General features: G+C 44.8%; 1 protein-coding gene across 4 annotated transcripts in view; it reads right to left on the bottom strand.

Moving 5' to 3' along the window:
• NEDD9 (neural precursor cell expressed, developmentally down-regulated 9) overlaps window positions 1-24,727 on the bottom strand; it is a 292,001-nt gene that overhangs the window by 6,993 nt on the left and 260,281 nt on the right. For 3 of the 4 annotated variants that reach the window (XM_060307849.2, XM_030881426.3, XM_030881428.2), the window contains 2 exons: window positions 17,282-17,728; window positions 115-216 (listed from right to left, as the gene is read on the bottom strand). In XM_060307849.2, coding sequence (XP_060163832.1) covers window positions 115-216; window positions 17,282-17,728 — 549 coding nt within the window. The remainder of the gene's footprint in view (window positions 1-114; window positions 217-17,281; window positions 17,729-24,727) is intronic. The other variant, XM_070046777.1, reaches the window with a different exon arrangement.

Here is a 24,727-nt window from a genome sequence, read left to right as displayed (position 1 = left end):
GACAACCTAAATAAAGCGTCCCATGACCTGTACATATTTTGTGAACTTCCCTTTCCTCTGTAGCCCTGAAGCAAAGCCGCCCTCTTCCCCAGTGACCACATTTCTGGTACGCACCCCGTGAGCGGTCTGGGAAGGAGGGACATCATAGACGTCCTTTTGGTATCTGGACGGGTACTCGTACACATAGCCGTGGCCTGTCCTCATCGGCGTGATCACCTGTGGACAGGAAGACACGGGGGTAAAATTCCAAGCCGAGTCCTGAGGGCATCTCCTAGCCTCCTAATCAGACACTCCACCCTCATCTTTCACCCAACTAAAAAGAAAGAAAGAAAAAAAACCCACAACACACACACACACACACACACACACACACACACACACACACACAAAGAGGGAGGAGACAAAAGGAAGGAGACAACGGTAAACTTTTAAATCCCTCTTGAATCCCAGTGAAGAACCATTCCCTGAAATACCTCTGTCCCCATTCCTCGTGGTAACAAAATCACCTCAAAGTTAGTCAGATAAAGTCTGAATTCCCAAAAGGTACTTGAAAGGAGAATCATGTTTGAATCATGAAAGTCCTAGATCAACCCTTTGGAGCATCAAAAGCACAGCATTTAAAAAAAAAAAAAAAGGCTCTGAAACTATTTGTAAATAGAGTTCGGCCACTTAAAATTCCTCTCATACCTTCCCCAGGAAGCCTCTTCATCTGACGTTATTATGATTATAACTAAAATTCCATAGGCCACTAGAGTACTTTTATGAAGGTTCACACAGCGCTGCCCTTAGAAGCCTGCAGGAGCTTTCATTTTAACGAATGAAACACATGAAATACTGAGTCTGGGAGCCGACCAGGAAGAGAGCTGAGGTCTAATCATTTTCCCATTTCCACCGGGGAAGCAAACATCCAGACGGTACCTACGTCCAAGTGATGTCAAAAGTCAAGTACACTCATCGCAGCTCGAGCATCTGGAACCAATGTCAATGAAACAAATCTTACCCGACAGGCTCGCATTTTCATATCTACACACTTCATTGTGTCCTAAGCACAGGTAGAGAAACGACTGGAACTTAAACTCCTCTGAAAATATATTTAATCCCCCCAAAGCTTCTAAACGACTAGGGTCTTGTTTCTGCCTAACCCCTGTCCCCCGAATGCTAACAGCACCCACCTAAGTATTGCTCATGACATTTGTGAGAACAGACACTGCAAATTAGGAAGAGTTTGTTGTTCTCTAAGAAACCATCATCTTTTATCCTTTCTCTAATGTGAAAACTCTGGCGTCAGGCTGCCTGCAAAACTATGCAAAAAATGCTCATATCCATCTTACCCCGAAATGGGTGGAACTCAGCCAAATGCACCAGTGCCCTTCTCCCTGGGGGCTCTAAATGCCCGGGTTCAATTTGCTTTTAAATCCCTGGTGCCTGTAGCTGATTATGGCTTGCAATGAAGGTAAACGAGATTAGTATGCAGCCACCACCCCATCCAATCTCGCCACTGCCTCGGGTTTGAAAAAGGAATCTCTTGCTTTAAGGTTTGTTGGCATGCAACATACAGAACCAGTTTACAAAGTGGCTACTGTGCTGTGCAGAGCAAATCTTCCTTTTTAAAGCAGGCTGCTCTTTGCTCAAGAAAGATACACTGTGTTCCCAATGCCCTTATATAATTTTTTTCTTCACTCGCTATTGTCCAGGAGAGAAATGAAGCATCTTCTCTTGGTCTATCTCATCAGCTCCTCTATTTATAGCTCTCTGTTTTGGCTGTTTAATAAAACCTGCTCACAGCGCAGCTTTTGTTCAGTCTACAAGTTTCTAAGAGTGGCTTCTATCCAAGGTTGCCAAGTTAGTAATAACGCTAATGGAAAACCAAGGCTGGTTATGCTGAAGGCCAGCAGACGGGTTTCATCTTTAGTTTAAAAAAGGGAGCGGGGCTGGGAGATAGATGGGGTGGTGCTAGTATCTGAAAATAGCGCTTGGTGACATGTAAACATAAGGCACAACCTCAGGAAGGCGGGTCGCCAGCGAGGCTCTGCCCTGCCTTTGCAGATCGTCCCTGGCCGGGAGCATTAATGCTTCCCAGTATTTAAGGTCTCACTTCCTGACAAATGTCACAGAACCCCCCGCGTGCTCTCTCTTTCTCATTTAGAGGATGCCTGTGGTCATCTGGTTTTTTAAAAACTTTGCATTCCAAACCAGTCATTTTCCTTGTTTATGCATTAAAAGAAACAGATGGTGAAAAACCACAGGGGGAAAAAGCCAACAAAGTACAACCTTCCCCGATGCCAGCATCCTGATGTTACTATCCAATTCGCATCGGTCCACAAATGGTGTGGAAATGGGACCGGGGCTGTGCATCTGGTCAGACACAGGCAGGGCACAGAGTGAGCCCCTTTGTGACGCCCCAGAGAACAAAAGAAGCTGGACCTCCTCTACTTTTGGACCTTCTCCAACTCACCCCATTGCTTGGGTCACTTTCATGCCAATTGTGTGTTCTCTCCTCAGAGGAAAGTGCTGACTGTTCTGTACCTTACAAAGTATCCAGTTTTGTGGTTCATAAGGCCTTTTCTTCCTACTTGACACAGTCCACAAAAACCTTTCTACTTTCCCAGGATTACTGAACCTCAGCCTATGAGGAACACCAAGGTCTAGCTAAGGGGATGTACATTTGGGAAGAAATCTCCTGGGCATTTGCACGGCAAGGCACTGATGTAATTGCTACACAAACGGCATCTTAAAAACTAATTTTCTCAATGAAATCAAGTCAGGTTTTTCATTTCCTTTTTTCCTCCATTTGTTTTTCTTTCCTGCATTCCTTTCATTCTGCGTATTTATTTATAGTTATAAGGGCTTAGCCTTAGGAATTACCAAACTGACCTCTTAGCTCTTTAGCGTTGCCACAAAGGGGGCTGAACCGTGGGCTCCCCAGGGCTCTACGACCGACTACTTTCCTGGTTGCCCTGCAGAGGATGTGCATTGTCCAAATATGGATTTTCTGTCCAGATGAGGGATCCAACCTTCCTTGGACGTTAGTATACTGTTCTTGTCAACTAATGGAAGAGTCTGAAGGGGGACACTTTGAGAAGAGCTATGAAGCAGAGAAGGGCAGACTATAGACGTTTAGAAAGGGAAGAGTCCACGGACTAAATCTCGGAGGCCGGACCCCGGCAGGGGAGGATCTAAAGCCTGGAGACTGGGGTCACGTTAGCTCTCTACCAATTCCGCTTGTAGAAAACAAACAAACAAACATGACTTACCCCCCCCCCACACACACACTTTGATTCACACCATTTTGAGCCTCAGATTCTGGGCAGCACGAGCTTTTTAGAGATGCTGTTAAGACTTCTGAGTCTCATAATTTTGAGAGCCGTGCATGCTGAAATTTGAAAAGAGAGTCTGTGTCTGGGGTAGCAGCGAGGGCTAGGGAACCCTGAAAACCATCAACTGTGAGAGTCAGTGGGCTGGGACAGAGCCCTGAGGTCTGTCATTCGTGTCTCCACATTCAGTTGGCTTGAGTCTGCACCTGTAGCAGAGCCAGGGCCTTACGCTTAGATGCCTGTGGGCTGAGCAGGCTGGGTGAAGGGAGAGATAAGCCGGGACCCTGTGTTGGGGGCACAGAATTCATACTCTTTGAAAGGTGGCAGCCAGTCCTCAGCTCCAGCCGACCACTATCCTGAAAAAATACTCCCTGTGTTGCCAGATCTTTCCAATTTTCATGAGAAGTCAGAGGGAGGTTCCTTAAAAAACTAAAAATAGATTTACCATATGACCCAGCAATCCCACTGCTGGGCATATACTCAGAGAAAACTGTAATTCAAAAAGACACATGCACCCCAATGTTCATTGCAGCTCTATTCACAATAGCCAGGTCATGGAAGCAACCGAAATGCTCATCGACAGACGAATGGATAAAGAAGATGTGGTACATAGATACAATGGAATATTACTCAGCCATAAAAAGGAACGAAATTGGGTCATTTGTAGAGATGTGGATGGATCTAGAGACTGTCATACACAGTGAAGTAAGTCAGCAAGAGAAAAACAAATATATATTAATGCATATATGTGGAAGCTAGAAAAATGGTACAGATGAACTGGTTTGCAGGGCAGAAATAGAGACACAGATGTAGAGAAGAAACGTATGGACACCAAGGGGGGAAACTGGAGGTGGGGGGTGGTAGTGAGATGAATTGGGAGATTGGCATTGACATGTATACACTAATATGTATAAAATAGATAGCTAATAAGAACCTGCTGTGTAAAAAATAAATAAAATTTAAATGATTAAAGAAAAAAGAAATCTGGATTTTTATGTGATATCTGATTTTGGAAATTGGCTCAAATATTTCAAACAGCATCTTGGCCAAACGACACGTCTCTGGCCCCCAGGGTGCCCAGTCCTTGCTTTCATCTGTGTATTTCTTCCTTCCTTCTCAGTCCGAGGGCAGGACCTGAAAGCTCTTCGCTAGTTCTGTGCTTTGGCAAGACTGAACCACTCCATTTTTCACAGGTGCCCTGCGTGCCACACCTCTGCGTCTTCACTCACACTGTGTCTTTGTCCAAGACGCTCATCTTTCTTTCCTCATGTGCAAACTTCATTCAATTTTCAGGGCCAACCTGAGTGCCTCTCTCCCACAAAGCCTTTCTCAGACAGATACAATATCTCCGTCCTTGGAAACTTCCACGTGTGCATATACATCTCTAACACTGCTTAACCCTTGAGGTTTCACTGTTTCAGACCATCTCTTCTCTTCGCATTGTGGAGACAGAGACCATTTCTCCTCCATTTGTATATAAACAGCAGGGCCTAGCACAGTGCCTTGAATATAGTAGATCTTAGATAAACGTATTGACTGAATATATTAATGAACTAAAGGAAAACTCAAGGCTTTTCTTAAGCAAACTGGTGTGGATCTGGAGAGGACACTAAACAGGTCTGCCTGTAGAGGATGAGGTTGGTTTCCAGGTAAGTCAGCTCTAGGATGAGCGGGGCCCATGGGATAAGGGACATGTCTTTATCAGCCATGCATGGTAGTGCTGGGCAAGTGGCGTGGCCAAGAAAGCAGGGTGAATGTTAGGTAAAGTTGAGAAATCAGACACCATGGAAGAATTATCACCTGCACCACTATCTGGTGCAAACCACGGTTGGATGGCGGCAAAGAAGGGCCACTAGATGGTTTCCTTTTCCTCAATCTAGAGCTTGCATGTGACCCAAACACCTGCGTTCTTCTCAGCCACAAGCCAGAAATATATGGGGGAGTTTTACAAAAAGAAATGAAAACTAACTCTGCTTTTTACCTTAACATCAGAAAAAAAAAATACAATAGAAAGGAAGAGGAGTCATACTTTCTCTAGTTCTGAAAATATGCGACAGGCCCGTGTTGCATGAAGTCTTCTACCAAAGGCCAAGGCCACATTGGGTCTTTGGCTCATTGAAAGGATTAGGTCTGATGAGGGGAGTGATTGAGAACGTAAGCTGGACCCAGGCAGAACTGGATCTAGATCCTTGCTCTACCACTTAGCAGCTGTGACGACATGACCAAGGTATTTCCTGGCCTGTTTCCTCATTAGTAAAACAGAAGTAATAATACTTAGAGGCTATTAGGAGTATTAAATGAGACCAAGTACATAAAGTACCTGGCAAAGCATAAACCCGTAGGCCTCAGCTATTTTTACCATAATTGTTACCTAGGTTAAGCAGAGTTTACTTTTGGGCTTAAAGTGTGGACTAGGTAATTCAGATCAATCCCCCTAATGAAGACAGCTTTAAAAAAGTGAGGAGAATATATGAAAACTCTTCTTGATAACATCAAAAGTTAAAAGATAGTAAAGGATTACCAGGTCAAAACTGAAAAGTGGAGAAGGAATTCATAGAGGGGAGCCCACATTTTGAGGCTGCTTTTTCTCTGGCGGCATTTGCTGATCTAAGACAGGTCTGAGGGGCTACACTGTGTTTTTTCAGCTTCTATGGGGGAAGGGAAACATTGGACTCTAGGGCTCACCAAGGTAGGGACCCTGATAACCAACCCGCAGTTTGGGTTGGGACCCTAAGGGCCACATGCGAAAGTAAGGAGTAGCTGGAAGTGAACCTACCCTTGTACAGGCTAAAGCTAGGTTTTGCGTCATCAGGCTTGGCGAGGACATCGCAAAGCCTGAAATCAGATTTATGTGTGTCTGTGAGGCTGGCAGAGCAGGTAAAATTCTCTCTGGATTTTTACTCTCTCTGAACAGCTTTACAGGCCTTGTATTATTTCTGCAAATATTTTTTAAAAACCACAGATGTCCAACACACAATCAAAGATAACTAGGAATTCGGGAGACAAGGCAGCAGAAACAAGAACAAAACAGCCCATTCCTGCTTCCTTCCAAATAGGATGAGGATGTTTCTGTCTTGGTGATCACAGATCTCAAGGCTGTTTGCTTTCAAAATGTTTCATGATTACACCGTAGGGGAATACAAAATTGAATCATCCCTAGATTTAAGTCATGGAAAAAGAGACTAATCTTCACAAATGTATACAGTGTTCCCAGTGAGGTCTACGAGGCAATGGGAATTTCAAATTAAAGTGATAGATGACAAGAGACTTTTGCCCTTGGTGATCAGCAGTGTATTGACTTGGGTTACTATTTTACTCTGGTCATATCAGTGTTGCCATTGTCACAGTTATCACCGTAACAGCACAAGACACACCAGTGGAAAACCCCAGGAGAAAACGTGCTTTATAATCTGAGAGATAAAGATATTTATCCAAGAGAAAGACAGCAAAGTCCCAAACCCAAGAGACGTTATTGAATTTCTCCTCTGCATTTCTTTTCGGTGGAAGAGCACATGCTGGGTGTGTCAAGAGGATCTCACCGAGAAGTAGGACGCACACCCATGAGGAACGTCTAGAAGCAAAACACTTTCTAGAAAGACAACTTCTGTTCACATGGTATCACTTGTACCAAGGTCTCAGCAAGTCTACTTGGGCGTGCTGCTTCCCTTGGGCATCTAGTTTACCTCCTTAAAGCTGAGCTGGTGGGAGCCTGGGATGGGGCATAGCAGAAACAGAGGCCCTGTGGTTAGGAGAGCTTCAGCCAGATGCTGCCCATTCGGGGGTGTGCTAGGGGAAGTGGGAAGGGAGCAGGCTGTACCATTCATGAAGGCAGATCCTCCTTGCCCACCCACCGACCCGTGAAAGCCGATTAATAGGGTCTCAGGTCCCGCCATGTTCTGTGCTCCCTTGCACAAGCCCTACTGCTCACATACTTATCACAAACTCTCATTTCTCTCCTCCAACGCTCGCCCCTGTTTTGACTCTTTCCCTCCTTCCATGCTATCAGCAACCCGAAAGAAGAACAAAACAGTAAAAAGGATGCAGAAAAACCCTCCTGTTTGACTGAAAGAATTGGGTAGAGTGGATGAGACCAAGATGGGACGGCGAGAAGCACAGGGAACTTCGGCGGCCTTGGTCCTGTTCTAGTGCATTACTATTATTCTTCATAGTTCTACACTGGATGTATGTACGTATCAAAAAAGAAATTCAAAATCATAAAAATAGAATTTTTTATAACTTTAACAAAATTTTAAAAAGTAATATGAAATCCCACTTGGAGGGGTATAGGGAGGAGTCTTCTTTTAAGTTTCTGTATCCCATGATTTAATTGTGTCTAAGTCTCTACAATACAAAGCAACATTAGGAATGGTGTGAATGACACCATGCTTTGCTTCTGATATCTAGATAATGCCTCGATAATGGCCCAGTGGGGTTCTACCCACGGATCCCGGCAGAGCAGGAAGGTGTGTAACCAGCTCCTGGTGTTCTGCCCTAAGGCCTAGCCAAGAACTGGGCAGCCCAGGTGGTCCATGATGATTACAGTACAGATTTATAACCTCGCCATTAACAGCACCTAAGATCATCTGAACGCAAAAGCAGGCCTCCCTGATGAGCAGCCATCTTTTGCATTTTTCTAGACATATGTGGAAAGTAAAATTACATTGCTTCCTGTCTTTCTTTAATTCCTTGACACCCAGTTTTATTTATACTATCTCTGGGACCTGTACATTAACAAGAGTATTTTGATTTCTAAAACTGCCTGTTGGAAAGGACTTATTTCACTGAAATGCCCTTAAAAAGCATTAACAGAGCCACCACAGTATTTATTTGATCTCATAATAACTTCTTTGTCTTAAAGCCATGAACTGTGTGACCCTTTCCCTTTAAAGAAAACCCTAGGAAAAGAAACATCAGAATTATCCCTGGCTGCTCATTAGAACTTGGATCCCATTTTCAGAAACTGCAAAGTTATGGAGGTTTGTCTGTTTAAAATCCAAGATTACTTGTTGCTTTTCTCTGACTGGATTTATTAATTCTCTATAAATTCTTTCTGCCCCACTTGGGTGTAGCAGTGAGCTCATTTATTTACTTGTTATAGCAACAATATAATGAAAACTGAGTCCGGCCTTTAAAATACACCCTCATGGGCCCTGTGCACCGTTAACCCTTCCTACTGCTTCTCTCGTGCTCATCAAGATTTCTCCCCCTGTATTTTGGGAGGTGATTTACTTTCCCTCAAAGACATTTTGATGTCTGGTTTTATGTTAGAACGTAGCCTTTTGCTAGCCACGTCTAAATCACGGCCAGGCTCTTTTTTCAAATGAGTCACAGCTGAAAGCTCAGAGGTGGAATGGCGCTCTTGGGTCCCTTTCCTTTGACACAGCATTCGGGCGGCAAACCACTGCATACAAACAGTGCCCCGATTGTCAGGCCTCCAGCATGTCTCCCCTGCTGCTTTCAGGAAGCTCTTTGTGTAGCAAGTGCTAAAGCAATATTTAGTTATGGAGTGACCAAGCGCCAAAGAGCAGCTAGAAGCGTTTAAACATGAAAGAACATGATGGGAAATGACTCCTGGGTTCTGCAAGTGTTTGAGGTGTTTCTCTGGACGAAGCTGAATACAGTCTGGGAGAGAGATGGGCACAGCACAGCCATTTTTTTATATCTCATGGACCGAAATGTTCTTTGAGTGAAAACTATAAAAGGCACGAGCATTTTGGTTCTTTTTTTGTCCAAATAAATTCAATAAACCACGAAGCACTAAATCTAGATTTTGAATTGGGTTTTAGAGAGGTGCTCACAGACAGCCCTCAAGGGATGCGATTATGGAAAGAGGAAAGGGATGGGAATTTCTGCACCCAGGTGCCTATGGGTATCGTCTCCTCCTAAATAGGGACAGGAAAGACGCTGTGACTTAACTGGGAGACCCGACATGATGGAGGATGGAGCAAACAGCTCATGTGGCAGAACTTGTTGCCAGCTCTGAACGGCGCTGACCCAAGGCTGCGGCAGGGCTGTCGCTTCAAGAGGCATCAGACTCATCAAGGGTCTCACCCAAGGCGAGAGGGTGAAACAGAGGAAAATGGGCAGAAAACGAGTTCCAGGATGACACACTTTCTTAGCTCTTGGTAACAAAGCAGGGAGGAGAGTTCTTAACGGGACGCTCCCCGGAAGCGTTCTCATGTATGGGACCAAGTCCGCGAACTCTGCGGCCCCCCGCTCAGCACCCCCGACCCCCCTCTCCCGTGCTCCTGCCTGCTCCTTGCTTTCTAAGACATGGTTCTATCCTCTGAAGGAGACTGCGGTTTCCAGATAAAAGGTGGACAGGATCCTAAAGGAAGGTAAAAGAAGGCTATGCCAAAACGTAGGGGTCAACTGAAATTTACATCAGCGCCTGAGTGTCTTTTCTTCTTTCTTAAGAATCTTGAGGCCAAGTCATTTTACTCAACTTTTCAAGTGACTCTGGGAAAGAATCAGATAAGGATGTCTGGGTCATAAAATTTTAGCTAAGACCATTAAGCGATAATCCAACCCTACTTTCCCTTTCACAGTTGAGGGGACTAAAGTTCAGAGGTTATTCAGCTCGATGGCCACAGGGGTGTGAAGGAGCACCTCGGTTAATGGGGTCCAGCAGCCCATCGGGGCCCCCCTTCCAGTGCCACGCCGGCTACACAGTGTGTATAGGCTACACGGTGAGACAGATTAACTCACACATAAATACTTCCCTAACTTCACAAATAAATACTCCTAAAGAAAGTCACTTCCTTATTTGAGAAGCGAAACTTGAAATCTGGGTATCTTATATTTTGGGGGTGTCCCTTTCACACTGGCAAGCCAGTTCTGGGAGATTTGACTGTATCTGGTTAAATGAAGTTATTCACTTGGAGCAATGTGAAGTCATTTGAAAAGACGGTGTTTCCAATGGCAGAGAAAGCCAATGTGGCAGTACGTTGGTACCACGGTCTTTACAGCACCTTGATGACCCGCTCAGGCCTTCTGAGGGTCGGCCTGCCCTGAAGCAAGTCACTGCAGCCGGGTGGTGGGCATCTCCTTGGTCGTTAACTCAGACTCCTTCAGCATTGAGGCTATGCTCTGGATCTGAGGTGGGAGCCTTTGGCAGTGCCTTTCATTCTTTCTGACCAACAGGATGCTTTTTAGCACACAGGGTTCTGGTGTTTAAATATGCCCTCTTATTTCAGGGCTTGGCAACATCAACCATTAGCTGGGACGTAAAAGTCATTAGCTTCAGAGTCAGACAGACGTGGGCTCAAGTATCAATCCTGCCTCTTCCTAGAGGTATGTCCCTCAGCAAGTTCACTTCTCAGACCTCAGATTCCTCCCCTGTAAAGTGGAGGCCGTGACGAACACCTAGTGAGACTGTTGGGAGGGTTAGATGAGATTATGCACGTAACGCCCCTAATGTGCGACCAAGCTCAAAGGCACCTGCAAGTCACCCCACTTTAGATCTAAAATGATCCTTAAAAGAAGTGAGTAGCTTAATAACATGCTGAAACGTGAGAACGCGTAACTACTCTGAGAAATAACTGATTTAAGCACGCCATGCTTTAAGAAAAGCAAGTATTATAAAAATTATTCAGATAAATCCGATGTGATGATGGCCTTGCTAAGGGATTTGTTTTGGCTTCAAAAATTGATCGACTGTGGGGTCCCTTTAAAGATGGGACTCCTTGGTGCCCTTCATACGTTGCTGGAATCACAGCTTTGAAGGGAGACATACATGTCCCGAGTGAGTCGCACCTGCGCCCCTTAGACAGGAGCAGGGTGCCTCTCTGGACGGGGACCTGGACAACAAGGCTCACGGCACAGCTATTTAAGAAGGCGCCCAGCTCTGCATTTTGCACAAGGGACTCAGACAAGTCTGCTTTTAAAAACGCGTTCAACCAACAGTAAGTCTCAGTTTTACTGTCAAAGCACCAAAATTCCGTATTCTTTTCTCTCCCTCACAAATAGAGCATTACCTACTGAGCCAGCCAACATACTACGTATGATGCTGACCTAGTCTCTCCGATAAGCACAGTCACTTAGCATGAAATCATTCGGGAAGGAAGGAAGATTACCTCTGTTCGCTTCGTCGTGAGTTTGTAAGAAGTTACTAAATCCTTCCTAGAAATATGCATTATCTATGAGTTTTATAAAGGCCTTGGCATTGACCAAACAAAAAAGACTTTTGTTCATTTCTAAGGAGGTATCACGGTTTGCTCATTCCACTGGCATGGGTGACTTAACTGGGAAAAGATACTTTTCCTTTTTGAAGTGAGGTCATAGAGCCCTTGAAATGCTCAAGGACCTTGAATTTTGTGTAAGATTTCAACTTTATCTTGACTCTTGAGGGTGGAGATTTTAGGTGAACAATCACTTCTTTGCATACACTAAAAAGCCATGGTACTGAGGAAAAAAATTCATTTAAATCAGGATTATCTTTATATAGGAATGCATAATTCTGGAACAGGGTCATATTTTATTGAGTTTATAAGCGAAGAAACTGGAGGTACCCTCTGCCCTGTCAAACTCTGATTCTCCCCAGTATTTTTGAGGGTGTGTATGATTTTGTGTGTGTGTGTGTGTGTGTGTGTGTAGGAAGGGAACAAAGGAATGTGAGGTGAAGTCAGAGTTTATCTTCTCTGGGAGCTTTCATCTCCTCTTAATCTATTTTTACTTGTTGGTAGACAATCATACTGCTAATATATAGCAGTTGGTTTGCTGGTATATGAGTGTTGTTCTGGGCAACCAGATTTCGCAATGCTTCACATCCCAATAAGGGAAGTCCTCAGTTCCCTAACCAGTGGCTTTGGGTGTGTGTGTGCCCGCATGTGTGTGTAATTTATGATGACTCAGCGTCTAAGAAGGCACAAACATTGCAGCATAAACTATTTATGGTTCTTATGTTACCTTTCAAGGAATGGGCCTGGAAGACCTGGTTAAAATCTTTGAATCATTTCCTGCCAATATTGGGCTATGTCTCACCTTGGAAGGAAGGTAGGAAATGGTCTTTAAAGATGATGTCATGGGGTTTGGATAAATCCTACTATTACTTGAGTTTACTGAGTGCCACCCCCAAAGCAGTACTTGCCCAGTCCATCATACACACTATAAATGTGGGCCATTAAAGTTTTAATAAGCCTGTGTGCTCCCTTGAGATTAAGTGAAATTACAACATATTTTGGGACCACAGAGGCAGGAGAAACTGTTGGGGTGCAGAGAAAGCTTCACAGAGGAGATGAACATTGAAATGGGTTTTAAAGTATGAATAGGAGTTCACAGGTAGCACAGATGAGGAAAGGCAGTAGATACATAATAGCATAGGTAAAGGAAGCACTGTTCCTCAGTGGGAAAAGTGTGGTTCTCCTTTTTAGACGACTACAGACGTGTTAACTAATCTTGTTGTCTAAATTTGGCAAAATGCATAAAAGTTAGGCCCTCAGAAAAGTTGAACGTGACATCATGCTTTGGATGCTCACTTGTTGTGAACGGAGAGTTAACGTTTCAGAAAACAGATGGTGACACTCTCCAAGAGCCTTCTGGGGGAAAATGACCATGTAAAATCTGACATATGTCGTAACAGACTAATGAGCTGGACACGGGATTTGACTCGTGTGTGATGGTGAAGGGGTGATAAGATCAGAACCACTTTTCAGCTTATTTAAAGGTCAACTCAAATTAAATGTTTCGTTTCTCACTTCTGCCTGTGCATTCACTCGTTATCTGTGTGCTGATGGTTTACTGTGAGCTTGGCCTATAGCAGTAAAGAGACAGCCATGGCCTCTGCCTGCCTTAATGGAATTCATAATTTAGCCCCAAACTGATCTTCAGAAGGATGCAAAGCAAATCTAATTCCACCAGTTAGAATAAAAGCGACATGTCCAAAGAATAATCAGAGAAACACACGTAATTCCCTGTGAAGGTCAGGCACAAAGTGGATCAAGTCAGGTGGCAGGTTTTGATCTTTGAAGGAGAGAAATTAAGCTCTTTCAGACCTTTGTAGACCTTATGCTTTTGATGTTTGGGTCTAAATCGTCCCCTCCAAACCACAGTCCCATATTAACTACAATTTTGCCTTTAAAAAATCGAGGACACTTCTTAAAAATATAATTCAGCTTTTCAAATTATTGGACTATGAGTAATTCATTTAATTTAGAAATGCCTGTGAGTTCTTGGCAATCACAGGCATATTTAGAAGTCTTTGCAAAGAGAGAAAAATCTAACCTACAAATTGTTTTCACATGTAATGAAACAGTTATGACATCGAAATGTGACAGTTAATGAGGTTGACGTTGTGTTGTTTCCTGCACGTTTGTCTAAACGTTTATTAATTTCTATTTTGAAGTTTTTGTGTTTCATATTTCGGAGCCAAGACTTTTTATTCAGTGCTCCAACGTTCTCGTAGACCTCCGGCATTCTGCCCACAATGCCTAATGGATAAAACGGCCCTGCACACAAAACCCAGAGTGAAAAAGACCAATGAAATTAAGTCAAGGTGTCAGTGTATAAACTTTGAGAGTTCTTTCCACCCTGTACAAAATTTCTGGAGAACCAAAGAGGGAGCCACACACTCAAAGAGAACAGAATATATGTTAGCGATAGAGTAGTTGCATATTCAGTGCAGAGTATGAAACACAAACAGGGCTGATCAGTTCAAAATAAACTCTGAGAAAGGAAAGAAAATCAAAGCAAGGGGCACTAATTTTTTTTAAGCCCCTGCTTTGTGCAACTCTGTGCCAGGTCCTTTCCATACAGTGTTTCACTGAGTTCTCACAGCAACCCTAGGAGATAGTTATGATTATTCCCATTTGACAGATGAGGAAACTGAAGTCTAAAGAAGTTCAGTAACTTGCCAAGGGATTAACAGCTACCAAAGAAACAGAACCAGGAGTCGCCCTCACCCCAGAGCCCAGGCTCTTTTCACAATCCTCATGCTGTCTCCTTGTTTCAGGAAAGGGTGGAGATGATATGATTTTCTTTCTCTCTCTAACCACTGATTTAATAAGTGATGAATCTCATTTTACGTGGCTAGAATGCAAGAAGGTGGGTGGGGGCTGGAGTTTCCCAGACAGCAAAGTTGGAGTGGTACAAGGCAGAATTCACTGTCTTTTTTTTTCCTATGTGATTCATTAGTAGAAAAAACTGTGGTGGATAAAACTTCTGAAGCCTGCAGTCTGTAGCAACATCAAGGGAATCTTTAACTGTGGAAAGTCCCGAATCACAGATTGGAACATATCCAACCCCCTTCATGGCCCTGTAACAATGCTTCTCAAAGTGCAGTCCTGGACCACCTCCCCCAGAACTATCCCAGGAGCTTACTAAAATGCAGATTCCCCGGCCCTGGGGCTAGACACTGGGGGAGGCCTGGGAATCTGCATCTCAACTCACCTTCTCTAGCTCTCTGGGTGATTCTTACGTTCCCTAAGATTTTAGAACCACACTTTAGTGATTCAGAACAAGATTCTACTGCCTCCTCTTTCTCTCCTTTAATAACTTTTAAGGACTATGACGTAAGCCACCAGGAATGTCCAGTTCTGGGTTCACCATCATTTTACAGATGGGAAATTAAAAGAGAGAAACGGGTATGGGGCTGTTTAGTAAGTCAGCAAAACTACTACAATGAGAACTCAAAGCAAACCCTGCCGGATCCCCCGTACTGAGATGAACTCTTGGAGCCGTGGCTTAAGTCATTAGTATGATTCTCACCCATTGAGAAGGTCTTGAGTCAGAAACGTCACCGAGGGAGATGTTGATGGAAGTTTTTAAAGCAGCTGTTTTTACTCAGAAGGTTAAAATCACCTGTTAGCAGCCAAGCCATCTCCACTACAAAGGAAGGAAGGAGGGAAGGAGGGAAGAAAGAAAGGGGGAGAGGGAAAGAAAGCAAAAACAGGGGGTGGGAGAGAGAGAGAAAAGAAGGAAAGAAGGAAGAGAGGGAGAGGAAAGGAAAGGGCACACCCACTCCCATGGGGCGTGAGCCAATGGTCCAGTGGACAGGATGGAGGCGGCAGCCTGAGGACCAGTGGCACTAAGGTGACTCAGGGCGAGGTCAGGTGTCCTAGAGAACACGGTGTTTGTCAGGGAAGAGCCAGGACCGTCCCCTCCTGCCTCACCACGTTACCACCTCAGACCCCGACTGCTCGAAGCGCAGCACTCGGGGCACTGCCTACCCCTGAGCTCTGGTCAAGCCTCCCCCAGGTCTGTGGCGTCTCCTGGGAGGGCTGGCAGAGTGCCTTTCCGGAAGCTGGCTTCCCGCTACAGGAACCACCTACCTCTTGCTAAACATAAAGGCTTCCACTGATTTTAGAATTAAAAACAAAAACAAAAACACTGAGTTCAAGTGCCCGATGGTAACCCCGGCACTCCAACCTCCGTCGAAGGGAAGGTGTGTCAAACTCTCTCCCCTCTAAACGGATCAAGGGTCCAGGAACAAACCTGAAGTACAGTTATAGCAAATGACATGGCTGGAAGTCCGAAGTTTTAGACTTTTCAGACTTGGAACTAAAAAGGTAGAGTCTAAAGAGAAAAACATGTCACCTTCCTGCCAAAATAAACTGTGATGAAAGCTCAGACCCACCACCTTTCGGCCAAGCGTTTCCCATGCCGGCCTCCCCCGTCTGCCTCACGCCAGCTCCGATGCGGGAGGGCTATTTTTAAGATGCACACAAGCAGGGCTACGAATGAGAGAAGTTATTTATTTATAGTCACACCTTTCAACTGTTCTTTTTCCCTCTGGAGACAGAGGCCTGGTTTGACTCTCCCTTTGAATCTAAAATCCCTGGGGTGAGAAGGACTTTGAAAGGTCACGGGCGCAGTCTATGACCCCCAGACAGGGATCACTGTCCCAGGCAATACAAGTCGGAAAACTGTTAACTTCTTGAGGAATTCCTCCTAATGTTTATACACTCAGCTTATGTAACACCTGTGCTCTTGAGCAGTGTTTTGTAAAACACACGTTTTGTATAAAAGGTGATTTGAAAATACATTCGTGGCTTCGTTATTTAAGGAATCCAACAGTAAGTCACCCCCTCCTTTATTTTTTCCAACAGAGGATTCCATTATCACGCAAATAGATATTCCATAATCTACTTGGGACTGTAAATTCAAATGCTGTATTAGGTTTTCGCAAGGCAGGGCACATGTATACGTCATGTTCTAAGCATCAACAGCTCTTTCTGGCGTCCAACTGCATCTTTCCTCTTGTGATTCAGGGATCTTTTCTTATTCTGTTAAATTAGTCCCTTCTTAATACCAAACCTCACTGGACCCATTGTAGGCCCTTGGAATTTGCCAGCAAACTGAAGAGAAAAGCCTTCCCCTGCAATGCTCCCAGGAGCATCGCCTTTGTGTTGGCTACTACCCTCCACAAGTTCACTGGTATTATTTTCTTCACAGCACAATTCCCCACCTGACATTCAGTGTCTGCTTACGTCTCCTTACTACAGCGTAAGTATCATGGAGGCCAGATTCACTCTTGAATTCATCACTGTATCACAAGCATTGAAAATATACTAGATGTTTGAAATTAAATCGATTTTCTACTTATCTCAAATTGTTAGGGCAGTGCAAAATGTGGTGCCTTGTGCCACTCAAGGGAGAAAGAGAAAAGACTGGAAACTGAGTGCAGAGTCCAGGTCTAAAAGCAGGTCTATCAGAAGTTTGGAGAGAAGCACTTGATGATGCAGTATGACCTGGCACGGCTCGGGAACTCATAACGGTGAGGGATCAACAGTACCTGGCACGGGGTGGGCGTTCAAGAAGGTTTTGCTGACCAATGAATGGAAAAATAATACTCAAGCTAAGGTATTCAGATATTCTTACTTCTTGGAAGATATACTTACTACTTTGATGTACTTCTTGGAAGCTTCAAGTTCTTATTTTAGGAGCGCAAACACACACACACACACACACACACACACTTTGAGTACAGTGGAAAAAATTAAGAACAAAAATCCAGTCTGTTGTTCACTCACCTTTTTACTTAAGTGGGGACCATTAGCCCCTGCAATGCCTCTCTGCACTGATGGTGGGACTTGATACACATCTTGTTCCTGGGTACCATGGCCAGTGGGTACTTGGTAAATTCCCTGATTTTGGTAGGAAGGTGGCACTTGGTAGATGGTGTCTCGAGGGGTGCCCTGGAGGTTTGGCATTTGATAGAGCTTCTGTTGGCCAAAGGGCTGGTGCATCAGTCCAGAAGTAGGCGGGTCCTGACTGGAGGAGGTCTCCTGCACGGGGCCAATCAGAAGCTTCACCCGGTTGCCCGGGACAATGCCTTGCCGACCGTGTAAGGAGCAGAGCCACCATCCTTCCAGTCCTCCCGTGTTCTGCTCTATGACAGTCAGGATGTCTCCCTTGCGAAAGGCCAGCTCCTCAGCACACTCTGGGACGTTGTCGTACAAGGCCCTCGCCATAAGATTCTAGGAAGGAAAGAACAGAGGGAATCCACATTAGAATAGTAGCTCAGTCCCTTTAACACTTAAAGCCCGTGCTCTTACGGAGAGGCACACTTCCTTGAGAGAAGAGAAGAATCTGAACAATAGCCTGTAAGGAGAAAAACAGATGGTGCAGACAGAAGACAGATCCATACATACTGTGTCTGCCACCAATGACATCAGACCGCCTCCTTGGAAAAGCTCAGAACGCCACAGAGTGCTTTCTTCCAGCAGTACATGCTGTGCCCAGGGAGTTATGAGTAGCATGGCTAAGGGTTAGAGAACGGTTCATTCTACAAAACATTTCTCTTCCTTTCTTAAACCCAGTCGAAGGAATAAAATATTCCAAGATATTCAGATGTACTACAACAGACATCTCTTATTTTGTTAATATATTGGAGGTAAAACGAGTCAAAGAAAATCCCCAACAACAAGCAGCACAAATGGCATTGATATTCAGTGTTAAAATGGAAACAGAGGTACACTGATCTCTGACTTGGCAGGGCGTAAAAATTCTTATTCCCAGTTGATCAAGAGGTCCTTGGATACGTGGAGAATCTACAAGCAAGCGATCTTGCCATGCGAAGCAAGCATGGAGTGTAGTGTGATGGTAAGTCTACATCTCCAGATTTGATCGCGGGGAGCTACAAAGAAGTCACCCCGCGTAGGTAGATAGATACCATCGCTTCCTCTTTGGTCTTTTATTCCTACCTTTCCTGAGGGCCCCTCCTCACCCTGCCACTTTATTTCCTACTTCTTGAATCTCACCATTCACATCGGAAAGGCTCTGCTTTCCCCTTTCATGGGCCCCAAACACTTTCTTTCTTTGTGTGAAGGCCTGTCTGGCACTCTCAGTACTAAGTAGACAGCCAAAGTAGGCATTCAGCGGGGAGCGGGCAGGCAGTACATGCTGACATTCCTGGAAGCCTTTCAAAGGCTCCAAAGATTTCACTTCTTGGCATCAGTCACATTTCGCAGCACGATGGCAGCCATCACCCCACGCCTGCTCCTTCCCAGCACACAGAGGAGTCGGGGAATGTTGTAAATTCATAGCAAGCCGTCAGAAAACTCCAAGCGATCTCTCTAGTGCTTCGCTAGGAAGTTGGGACGCACTAGGTGTCACTGTGATGATGATCACCTGTGGGGAAAAGACCGCTGATTGGCCGGAGTGTGTTGTGACTACACATTCGTGGCACTGGGGGCTGTTGTTGTGTGGACTTCTGCCCCCTGTTTTCTTCTCTAAAAATGTGGATTCGATCTTTCAGCTTCATGCTTTTCATTCCTTTACCACTGACATCCGTTAATCATCTCCCCCTGTAATCCGCCCCGTAACCGCGGGTCTTGCACTGTGGGCTGGTTCTCTGCTGTGGAGGCGCTGTGCCGTGGGAGGGTCTGCCCCCAGTCAGCAGCTGAGGGGCTCCTACTTTTACTGTTAACCACAGTCCCCTTAGGCAGTGAGGAAAAGAGACGAAGCCCTAGAGCTCAGTGCCCAGGAAGCCTGGTGATGCTCTTTAAGAATAAGGTTGAAGTCCTTGTTCTTGACAGTTTTCTGATCCAGGAAGTCTATGATGTGGACAGGTGAGCAGTAAGGGAAGCTAAAGGGATACTGAGGCTTTTGGGTTCCAGGTGAACGTTTTACTTAGTATCTATATTCTAGGAAGCTCGGTGTTCCTTCTAACAATTAAAAGTCCACATACTGAAAGATAAAACCATACAGCACCGTATCCTGGTTTGAGGAACCATTTAAGGATGTGTCCTAATCCTAAAATCTCTTGTTTCTCTTCTTCCATCGTTTGGGTGTCCCGTTATTGAAAGGAAAGTCATCGAGTTGAAGAAGACAAGATGCTGGTCCTTTGTACCTAAATGATCAGAAGGAAATTACTCCACCCAAGTTGTACTGTGATGATAGAGCAGGAGGTGAGCTGACGGCTCTGGTCTCCACCCCTTTCTCTGGGGCCCATTCAACAACTGGGAATGGCTGGCAAGGAGGCCCTGTGGTGAAGTCAGAAGTGATAGGGGTGGGACCAGTCCTATGGGAGCCGAGGGTGGAGGCTATCAAGAAGGGAAAGAAAAGAAACAGAAAACAGTAGAAGGTGAAGGACCGCAGACCTCATCAGCGTACATGAACTCCAGGCATTTGGAGTTGGGTCACGTCCACGGAGCTCCATCAAGCAATGAAGTGGAGCCCCAGACCACGCCCGACTCGAGGCAGACAGAAGTCCCTGTACGAAGGGATTCTGGATGGTCTTCGTCTCCTGTTCCAGTGACCTTCCCACCACCAGCTAAGCAGCAACCTGTTTCCAGACAGGCCTCCAGAGCTGCTTCTCCAGGAAAACCTGGAGAGCCTCCTGCGGATGCACAAGATGATCACAAGGTGATTTCTGACTGGCTGTCCTCCCCCCACCACCACTCCCAGAGACTGGGATTCAGAGAGCTTGGCAGCCGCGAGTGGAAGCACCCGGTGCCAGCTTGACACCTCACATGCTGGGAGTTATTCTCAGCCTCGGGTGAATGGGAGTAAGTTATTTAATATCTGTGCCAGCTACAGGGAGCCAGTGTCTACAGCCAGCCACTCTCCCACACAGGAGGTTACGGCTCCTGAGACCTTCAGAGAACACCTGGACCTGACCTCCCTGTTTTACAGATGAGGAAACAGATCTGGGGTGGGGGGCAGTTTATCATCTGCCCAAGGCCACACCGGTGGAGTCAGAGATGGGAAGAGGACTGTGGTCTCTTGGCTCAGTTCTCTTTCCAGAGCTCTAAGCCACCTTAGCCCTACTACACAATGTCCTCCTAACTGGGCTCCGTCCCATTTTACGGTAAAGCTCTGAAGGTGACAATTCCTTTTGTCATGTCTATGGAATAAATCAGTTCCTGGGGTTTGGGGTCCTGGCTGTGTGACCTGGGCAGGTTACTCTTCCCCTTGGCACCTTAACTTCCTCATCTGTAAAATGAGAATGAGGGTAACATACCTATGCCATGGGTTTGCAGTGAGCATTCAGTGAGTTAATTCCAGTCAAGTGCTTTAACGTCGTGGGAGACTTGGGAAGATATGACTATTTATTTAATGTGCTGATGGAGCTTTGATCTTCAGCTTCCTAGCGGATCACCTCCACAGTTCTCCGTCAAAGGCTGGTTCTGTTCTAATGTTGTTATTATATATATTTTTATACACATCTGATATTTCTCTTGCTCACAATTACGCTTCAGGAGAACTGTATCTTGAAGCAGTACTTCTCTGAATTAATAATGAGTTCTGCTCACTGTAACCTCTTGTTGAGTATTTGCCTCTAAACAACAATAATGAAACTATTGGTTGCATTCAAGAGACAAAATAATAATATATTACTAATATAATTAATAATATTATTATATATTATATTAATATAATTAATCAATTATATTAATATAACACTATTCGAATTATTATATAATTAATTATATTAATTATAATGATATATCATTCTACTAATATTACCACAATATTATTAATATTATATCATTATAACATTATTGATATTATATTATTATTATCATTACTGGACAAATTATGGATACATCTCATTAGATTCCAGAAGAGTACAATCCATCAGAAAGTACGGAATAACACGGGGTAAAGAGCTTGGCTTTTGAAAATACTTGCTGCGTTGAGGCAAGAGTTTAGTAAGGAGATAACAGCAAAGTTAACTTCAGCCAGGACACAAACCCTCTCATTTAAAAGTGCAGGCAGATCAAGAGTTAATTTCTCTGGCTAGGACAAGGTGGAGGGACCCTTTCCTGCAGGGCAGAGATGTGATTCCTTAAGGCCACAAAGTCAGAAGGTGATTATCTGAATATCTTACAGAAACCCAGGAGAGGCAGTCTGTCTATTCAAGACCTACTCCTTCTCCCACCCTCCCTGGGATATTTATCTCCAGGGCAGGAAAGGTCAACACAGAAACACATCAAGGAAAGATAAGAGAGCTCTGTAATCCTATATCCAGCTGGATGGTTAGGCTCCAGAGGCTGGCAGTTAGAAATGCAGCTAGAGCTTGGCAAAGCACCCAAACAGTTGGGTCATAGAACTTGAAAGCCAGAGGCACTTCAAACAATTACAGTTCAACTCGTTCACTTTACAAATGAGAAAAATGAGGCCCAAGAAGTTAATGATTTGCCAAGTCAGCTGGCTAGAAGGTCACAGAGCTAAGAACACGGGCCTCTTGTCTCCAGCTCCAGAATTAGGCATGAGGCATGTGCTACAAAAGCTGTGGTTCTAATTAGGATGGGAAATCCGCATTTAGAGTCACAGACCCCATTTGAGGGATCCTAATTGTAGCAGCCTCTAGCATTGACCCCACCCCGATCTCTGAGAAGAAACTGTCCTTGGTTCCCATGATTCCATGTCCCGGTCCTCCCTCTTCCCTTGTTCTCATGACCACTGTTCTTTCTCCTCCTTCACAGACTAATCTCTTTTCCTGTCCCTTTAGTGATCATGTTCCAAAGGGATCTCTCGTCTCTATGAGTTTGCTCTCTACAGGACGTCTCATCCATGCCGATGGCATCTAAACACACAGGTAACACTCAGATCCACAGCTCCAGCCTCGATATTTCCTCTGCTCTCCAGTCCCATATTTCCAGTTGTCTAATGAGTATCTTCACCTCTCACTCAACAAGTGCAAAACCCCTTTCTCCTGATCTCTCTCAGTTAACAGCAGGCATAAGGCCGCCCAAGATCAGAGCCTCAGAGGTTTGCTGAGTCACTTCACAATCTGAACCTCAGTCAGCTGGGACCTGGCTTTTCTTCCTCACTGCCACTCCTCGCTCAGGTCCTCAGCAACTTTTTTTTTTGGGGGGGGGAGCGGGGGGAAGGAATGACAATTGCTACCCAACTGGTTTTCCTGCGTTCAACCTCTTCCCACCTCCAAACTCATCTTCCACATCACCGGAAGAGTTCTCTTCCCAAAATCTATCTCATTGTTTTCCTTTCTAGTTCTCTGTGACAGTATTTCTTATAGTACGACTTGTACTGTCCCTTTCAAGACTGGGAACTCCTTAAGTTCAGGGAAGCTGTTCTTTCTTTGGCATTTTCAGAACCAGTGTGTGAAAGAAAATACACACTCACTAAGTGTTTGCTAAATTGAAATGGATTCTGGACTCTGATTTCCTGGTTCTCTACAGAGGGGGTGAAATGGTTTTCTAGAGATGTCAGCAAGATATTCGGTTGAAATTTTCCAATGGACATGGGAAGATGAACTAACAGAACCAGAAAGATAAATGGCACGTCCAAGTCACCTAAGCCTCACGGCCAGAGAACGTGGGAGACGGCGAGCAGGAAAGAGCCCGTCCCTCCCTGTTAAAACAGGATGATGACGTAGATGGGGAGGCTGCAGCTAGTGCCACAACCACTGAGCAAACAGGAAGGCCAGGAGGAGCCGGCCATCCCCGTCTGATTAAATACAATGGTCTCCGTAAGAGGCCTTTTCTCCCTGTAGTGTGGCAACCTGCATCTGGCGGTAGATGACCGAGCACCATTCATGCTTCGCCAGAATGTTTGGGTTCTGCGGTTCCTGGTTCCCAGGCTATGCCCAAGGACTGGGCAGAAAATGCCGTGCAGTATTACAGCAAGTAAAGAGAGCTCCAGGTCACATGATCATTTCCACACCACCCTGCTCTTCCCTGCCCTTTTCTTTGTTCCCCCACTACTATCAAAATGTCAAGAAAGCTTATTACTCCTATTGCCAGGGAAACTATCTGCTATTCCAAATACAGAGAGGTGTGTGACGTAATTTCCATGACCATTCATGCTGCTGTTTGAAGAAAAATGAGACACAATGCCTGGTGTGTCCCCCCCTCCCCCCCGGACTGATAGCATCATCAATGGCCCAGCTTCCTCTTATTATTTTACTTCATTCTATATTTATCATGCAGGAGCTCCTGCCAAGCCTCAGGGCTGCCACATTCTCAACAATGTGGCTTTCCTGTACCCAACCCCCCAAACTTTAGCCCTGGACTCTGGCAGGGACACACACGCGCACACACACAGTAAAGAAGGAAATGGCCATTGTCAAGAAAATCGGTCCCAAAGGAAGTGGCTGAGGGATGAGCATCAGAAAGGTCAGTCTCAGGACACACTGGAGAAGAGAAAGAAAGGATCCTGTGTTTTTATGTTTGTCTGCCGACGAAAACCAGCTTAGGTCTTTTCCATTATAGTTTATTACAAGATTTCGAATATAGTGTCTTGTAATAAACTATAATGGAAAAGAATCGAAAAAAAGAATATAGATATATGCACATATATATACGTATGACCGAATCACTCTGCTGTACATCTGAAACTAACACAATATTGCAAATCAACTCTACTTCAATTAAAAAAAAAACAACTCAGTCTGAGGGCCATCCAACCCCTTTGGCTTCCTCCTACCCTCATCTTTAGGATACAGGGGGATGCGGGATTTCCCCAGAGAAGGACACAGCCATAGTCAGAAAACATGGATATCTACAAGTGTCTGGATTTTGATTCTTGGAATATTGGTTTACACTGGATATCTGGAATGTTGAATTTTTTTAAGAGTTGAATCCTCTGGAGACTGTTAAGTAGTAGACACTAGGCTTTTAGGTTTAGGAGTTAGAAGATATGATGCTCATACTTCCTGACCCCTGGAGAGGTGTGTCCAACACATGCCACCAAAGAGCCCTTTAGCACCTGGACCGCATTTCAGCCGATGATTTTCATTTTCTGGAAAGTGCTTCTAAACCCCTATGGTAGTTATAAAGCTTACATGAGTATCTTGGACTCTCTCTAAATATTCATGTCACTTACTTTGCCCCAAGTCCTCACATCCTCTAAGATGGTTAGCCATAGCATCCTCTTCACGTGCGTGTACATGTGTATGTGTGACTTCACGGCCAACTTCTATTACTTCTTGGCCGTTTGCGGAGGATGGATTTGATTGTTAACAGTATGTGAGAAAAATAAATTAGCTTTTCCTCCCAACTCTGATG

This window comes from Globicephala melas, chromosome 11 (genome assembly GCF_963455315.2).
Source record: "Globicephala melas chromosome 11, mGloMel1.2, whole genome shotgun sequence".
Lineage (NCBI taxonomy): Eukaryota > Metazoa > Chordata > Mammalia > Artiodactyla > Delphinidae > Globicephala > Globicephala melas.
The sequence above is the reverse complement of the archived record's forward strand: the minus strand, read 5'-3'. Positions and strand labels throughout refer to the sequence as shown.